Source organism: Lepus europaeus, chromosome X (assembly GCF_033115175.1).
Source record: "Lepus europaeus isolate LE1 chromosome X, mLepTim1.pri, whole genome shotgun sequence".
Lineage (NCBI taxonomy): Eukaryota > Metazoa > Chordata > Mammalia > Lagomorpha > Leporidae > Lepus > Lepus europaeus.
Genome location: NC_084850.1, coordinates 43,921,131 through 43,927,130, shown reverse-complemented (window position 1 = coordinate 43,927,130; position 6,000 = coordinate 43,921,131). Strand labels below are relative to the sequence as shown.

The 6,000-nt window shown below is 51.9% G+C and overlaps 1 protein-coding gene across 4 annotated transcripts in view; it reads right to left on the bottom strand.

The window, feature by feature from the left end:
- Positions 1-397: 397 nt before the first annotated feature.
- GPRASP2 (G protein-coupled receptor associated sorting protein 2) overlaps positions 398-6,000 on the bottom strand; it is a 94,126-nt gene continuing 88,523 nt past the window's right edge. For 2 of the 4 annotated variants that reach the window (XM_062183341.1, XM_062183343.1), the window contains exons 2-4: positions 4,353-4,420; positions 3,917-4,002; positions 398-3,657 (exon numbers count right to left, since the gene is read on the bottom strand). In XM_062183341.1, the coding sequence (XP_062039325.1) occupies positions 771-3,335 (2,565 nt within the window). In that variant the 5' untranslated portion in view covers positions 3,336-3,657; positions 3,917-4,002; positions 4,353-4,420 and the 3' untranslated portion in view covers positions 398-770. The remainder of the gene's footprint in view (positions 3,658-3,916; positions 4,003-4,352; positions 4,421-6,000) is intronic. The other 2 variants (XM_062183342.1, XM_062183344.1) reach the window with 1 other exon arrangement.

The window sequence follows — 6,000 nt, the reverse complement described above, 5'->3', positions numbered from 1 at the left end:
GGAGTCTGGTTCTGTTAACCTGTAAGGTAGCACTGAATTCTAAAATGTGCAGATTTGGCTTACTTATTTGTTCCCCCAAACTGGCCTTATCCCAACTTCTCAACTGCATCCTGCAATAGACTCCTCTCACTTATTTCAGGCATACTGGGTACATATATGCTGCTGAGAAAGATTTTCCAATTACACACTTCACATCATCACAGCCCACTTCCTATAATGACAAATGACTAGCCTTATCCTACCTGCTAGTGACCAATTTGAGTCCCTCTTTTCCAGGACATTCCTCTAGTACTTCAGGCCACAGTAACTTCTCCTAAGCACCAATAACAGGATTTTCTAATGGCATATGTTTTTATACTAATTACTTGTATTTGGAAGTGTACCCAAGGTATTTGCATCTGGTTTGTAAATTTGAAGAAGCATCATTTATGCCGATTTCAACATAGAACTTTATTGAAAACAGACTTGAGTAGAGAACCATATATTTAAACAACAAATAGCAGAATGTCCTACTCAGGTACAGTTCATTGGGAGCTCAACACCAAAAATATTGCAATCTGAACAACAAGACAAATATCAACAAATATGTTTTCAGTTGTAATATTCATTTGGCATCCACAAAACAATCCAGCTCAAAACAAGAGTTTGACAAAGTTAACATCAACATTACAAATATAATTTACAACATAGAACCAGACTGTGAACACCAAAAGCACTGTTTGGGGCTCTTTGGGAACATAAGGCTGATCAGCAGCAGGTGGTTAATCATATTAACTTTGTTGTCCCACCTCAGGATCATTTTGATTGTCTATTTGGATTTGTAGTTGCTTAGCTAACGCCTCAAATTCACGGAACGCAGACATAAGTGGCTCCAGACTGAAATCGTCATCAACCAAGGACAATGTTCCATTTCTTATAATATTACTGATATTCTGAAACATCTTAACAACAATTTGAATATTATCATGTGACTCTTCTATGTTAAACAGACCCACAAATATTGATAGAGCTTTGGCGCTGAATAGTTTTTTTATCACCATAGGATTTTCAGACAAATTCAGCAGCATTTTTAGAACGTGAAATTTTGTTCTCGTATTGCCCGTGGTCAATAAAGAAAGAAACCCAGACATATAATTGGCAATCAGTGTGTGATAGTCAGTAGTCATAGTGAGGTGTCTGAGCATCCTTATTCCAGTCATCTGCTCAAGGGAATCCACCCCATGAGCAAGGGTCTCCTCACACACTTGACATATGAATGTCTCAATCATGTTTAGATTTGGATAAGGTGGAGCCATGTGAAGCATGCTTTCCAAAAAATGTGTCCTAACTCGGGAGGACGGATAATTGAGCAAGGTTTCAATAAGTGAGACCACACCTGAATCCCGAATGAAATCTCGGGTAAACTGAGAAGCACTTCTCATCCCCATTGCAATTTTAGATATTTCATGAATGAAAGGATCACGGATTTTGTCCATTAGTAAAAGGAGTTCTTCAAACTCTTCAGAACCAATTTTAAGCTCACACTGTATGCAACTGCAGGACCAATTCTCAGGCTCTGCATTTTCCCTAGCCCTAAGGTGCTCTCGGATTTCCCGGACTGAGCGGTAGGAAGGGTCATACTGAAATGCAAACTCCGGTTCAGGCTGATCAGGCTGAAGCACAGATTCCTGCTCTTCCCCTTCGGGGTTAGGTTCCACAGGCTTGGGCTTTGCCTCAAGTGTCTCAGAAGCCGCTTCAGTGATTCTAAAGTGGCTTGTGGATGGGAAGCCAATCCCACGACAAGGGCCAGGTCTGAATTCAATAGTGACCTCTTCCCAGGTTTGGGGCCTGGATGATGCATTAATTTCCTCTTCAGCTGAATCTCTGAACCTGCTACTGGCCTTGTACACAGGATTGGGATTTAGGTCAAAGCAGGCTTCATCTCTATCCCAGAACCAGGACCCAAATATGGCCTCTTCTTCAGGCTCTGCCTTGGCCTCTTCTCTGGCCACAGCCCCCAGATTGGACTTTTCCTCAGCCCATAACAGGGATCCGCCAATAGCCCCTTCCTCGGTCCCTGGCTCAGATTCACAGATTGCTGAGGCCCCAGCCTCCAAACTGGTCTCTTTTTCTGCCCAGAACCAGGACCCAATAATGACTTCCTCCTCCAACCTGGCCTCTTGGTTGGCACTGTTACTGTTATTAACATCTTTTTGGGCCCGTGATTTCAAAATGGTATTAGGCTCTTCCTTGCCTCTGCGCCTGAATCTACTATTTTCCTCTTCTCCAGGCAAAAACCAGGACTCCTTATAGAACTCGTCTTCAGACTCTGATTCAAAACAGTCCCCTCTCTTTGTCCTGACCTTGGACCTGGTATTTGCCTCTTCCCTGACTCTGGGTCTGAATAAGTTATTGGTATTTTCTCCAGACCAGAAGCAGAATGGGTTGCCAGCCTCATCCTCAGATCCAGACCAGGAATCAATATAAGGCTCTTGCTTGGATCTGGGCCTGGACCTGGGGTTAGTCTGATGTTTAGCCCTGTGCCTGGATCTTGTGCTGGCCTCTTCCCTGGGCCAGGATCTGATACTGGTCTCTTCGCCAGTCCAGAAAGAAGACACCGTAGAGGTCTCATCTGCTGACCAGAATCCAGACTCATTAGAGGCCTCCTCTCTGGCTCGGGGCCTAGGATAACACCAAGACCCCATATTAGTCTCCTCCCCTGGTCCAAACCAGGGTTGGATTCCAGTCTGGCTCTGGGTGCTAGAAAATGGTTCAGCATCCACACTGCCCAGTTCTCTATCCATAGATAGGCCATTAGATTTAGTAGCTGACCCAGATTCAGAACTGACCAGTGGCCAGCCGATAGCATTAGGCTGGGGCACTCCCTCTGCTTGGGACATTGTCTCAGTCTCAAATTCAGTCTGGGCCCATGCCTGGGCTTCATCTTTGGGTCTTGCCCCAGGAATTGCCTTGGCTTCAGTCTTAGGACGTGCACCACCTACTGCCCTGGCATCAGTTTTGGGCCTTGCCCCAGCCACTGTCTGGGCTTCAGTTTTGGGCCTTGCCCCAGCCACTGTCTGGGCTTCAGTCTTGGGCCTTGCCCCAGTCACTCCCTGGGCCTCAGTTTTGGATCTCACCCCAGCCATTGCTTGGGCATCACTTTTGCGTCTTGCCCCAGGCCCAGACTTGTTTTCATTCTTGGGTCTTGCCCCAGTCGTTACCTGGGCCTGGTTCCTAATCTTGGGTCTGACCACCAGAGGGACTTCATTCTCTCTCTCGGCCCCACCAACAACCTCGTCTCCAGCCTTCTTTTCAGGCTTAACCTGGGCACTAGTCTCAACCTCTGCCCCAGTCATGATACAAGTTACAGACAAGGCCAAATTAATTACCCCTACCCAAGTCTCAGGTTTGATTGCAGATCTGTCACAGGTTTAAAATCTCACACTCTGATCTCTGATGATTACAATGGTAAAGCTGGAAATGAGCTAAGAGTCACTTGCCAGTCCAGCAGCCAATCACCCTCTTTCCCAAGCACAGTCTCAGTCAAGAATACAGACAAAATTCAGAAGAGGCACAACCAACTGGGGGAGGATGGATGGTTCCTGGTGGGTGCAGACCTGCTGTGAGTGGTGGCCAGCAGTAACTCCAACACTACCAGAGCTGCCACTGGAAGTGGATCTGGAGAGAGAGAATGAAATGGGGATCTAAGTCTCTTCCAATTGTGTCACTCCATGCAGAGACTTACACAGGCAGACTGGTGTTGAATGCTGGATGGGACAGCTAGGCTAAGAGAAAGTCTCTGTCCTTGTTGCCAGCTACAAAATGGATTTGGGGGCAGTGGGACGTGTGCTAGCAGCCCCAAGACTGGACCCTCATCACTCCTGTACCCCTCCTGGTCTCCACTACCCCATCCAAAGTGATCCATTCTCATACCAACCTTCACTGATGAAGGACAATTTCCCCTCCTTTCCTGGATCAAGTGGTGTCAATCCCCACAGCTGACTGCAGGGTGGGGGGAACGTCCTACAGAAAAGTGAACAAAGAAGAGAGAAAGGACTTGGAGTGTTCAATAGATAAGCACACATCATGGTACCCAAAACATACACCACTCTTTCCATTCAAGGGTCCACCATGTCTAACATTTCCTATATTCTAGTCCCTGCTCTCAGGTATTCTGTTCTCAGTGGCAGCTCCACCTACACCTACCGCAATATTCCTAATATCTCTGGCACAAAATAGACGACAGATATCCCTGTAGGTTGTAAAAATAGCAGAAACTGAAGTAGAAAAGGTCTTCCACCCAACTGGATCAAAGTCAGCTGTCATGTACTTCCTCTGTAGCTTTGCCCTGAATTGTCCCCCTTCGCACCAACCTCCAGACACCTGAGCCAGTCTCTTCTTCCTTTCCCTTCTTGCAGAACTGACCGGCCTCAAAGCAGGCCTATGGACAAACAGAGGGAAAGGTAAGACAGTCAGGAAATAACAGCAGGAGTTGAAGCCTGGTAGACAGCTGGACACCAAGAGTAGGAATTCTCATTATATCTGTCTTTCAACGTTTGAGGTCGTGCTGGTGGAAGCTTCAGGTCTCACTGAGGTCCTGCTGCAGGGTTCCAGAAAGACTGAACTCCGTCTCTTGACGTCACACCCTTCCCATCACTCCCTCCTCCAATTCTGGGGATTCACCACTAGGTGCACCACAGCCCCATGTCTTACGCAGCATAAAATAGGGAAAAGGTGTCGCATATTCTAGAAGCAGGTTGTGAAGTGGCCCTTGTAACTGTGACTCCCTCATCCCACACAGCTGCAAAGCCCCTCTTCAGGCCCCCACTTTGGGCGGGTGGGGGAAGTGCCTGGAACGCAGGTAGGGAAGATTAGGAGGTGCAGCTGGATGCCAGACCTCCCCTGGCGGCAGTCACCCCCATCCCCATCCCACACACGTCCCTACACCCAAGCCATTTTCTGCGCCTCCTTTTGCTCACGCCTCTCCTCTGTAGACCCACACTGTGGCCCGCCAGGATATGCCAGCCCCACCGCGCACACAGGAGACTCTGACATCAACCTGAAACCTGTGGAAAGCGGCAGCACCCAGGACGAGGCACCCAGCACACCCCTTCCAGAATCAGGGCTCACAGTGGCAAACGGAACCCAGCTCCCATCCACGGAGCTGGCCGCGGAGCTCAGGTGCCTGTCCCCGCCACTATCCCGGCCGGCCTCCCGGGCACCCCCCACCCCAGCTCCTGTTCAGACATTTCTCCTGCCCTGCCTCCCCCACCGCCTCCCGGGGCACAGGCGCCAGCGAGGGCGGGGCCGGGCGCTGGGAAAGCGGCTGGCAGGCTGTTCCCGCAGCTGGTCTTCAGAGGATGTGCCGGTGCCTCTCTGCCCACCCCTCTGCCCTTGGCCCGGCCCGCGCGGATCCCTGCTGCCTCCTCCAGGCACTGCATTCCACAGGGGACTGGGACCCGGACCAGCTCCGGTCACCGCCTCCTAGCCAGGCTGCCCGGGTGCGGGGCCAGGCTGTCAGCCGGCCGGCGGCGGTGGGGGGAGGAAGCCCCCAACCCCCACCTCCCCCTACTTGCCTTCACTGGCTCAGGGCCCCGGTCTTCAGCCTTCCCCTCCTCGCTTCTCCTCTCTCGCGCGCGCTCTCGGATCCCCAGCGCTTTCCCGGCGCCCAGAAAGGCCAAGTCGCGGCCCGCCCCCCGCGCCTCTGCACCAAACCCGTCCGGGGCTGCGCAGGATGCGGCAGGGACCCGCTCGCTCACCGCGAGGGTGTCGGGAAGGGGGCGGAGGGATTCGGCGCCAGCGCCTCGACGCCCCCTCCCAGGCCCACCCCTAGTTCCCACCCCGAGCTGGGCGGGGCCCGCACGACCGCCGGGCCAGGCCGGGGCGCCTCCGCCTCCGGGGGCGCCTCGCACGCTCGCTCGCTCGCGGCGCGACCACCACCACAGCTGGGGCGCCGGCCCGGGCTCTGGGGCCGGCAGGCCGACGGGTCAGGGGGCGCGCAGCCTGCCGGGGCCGGCGAGA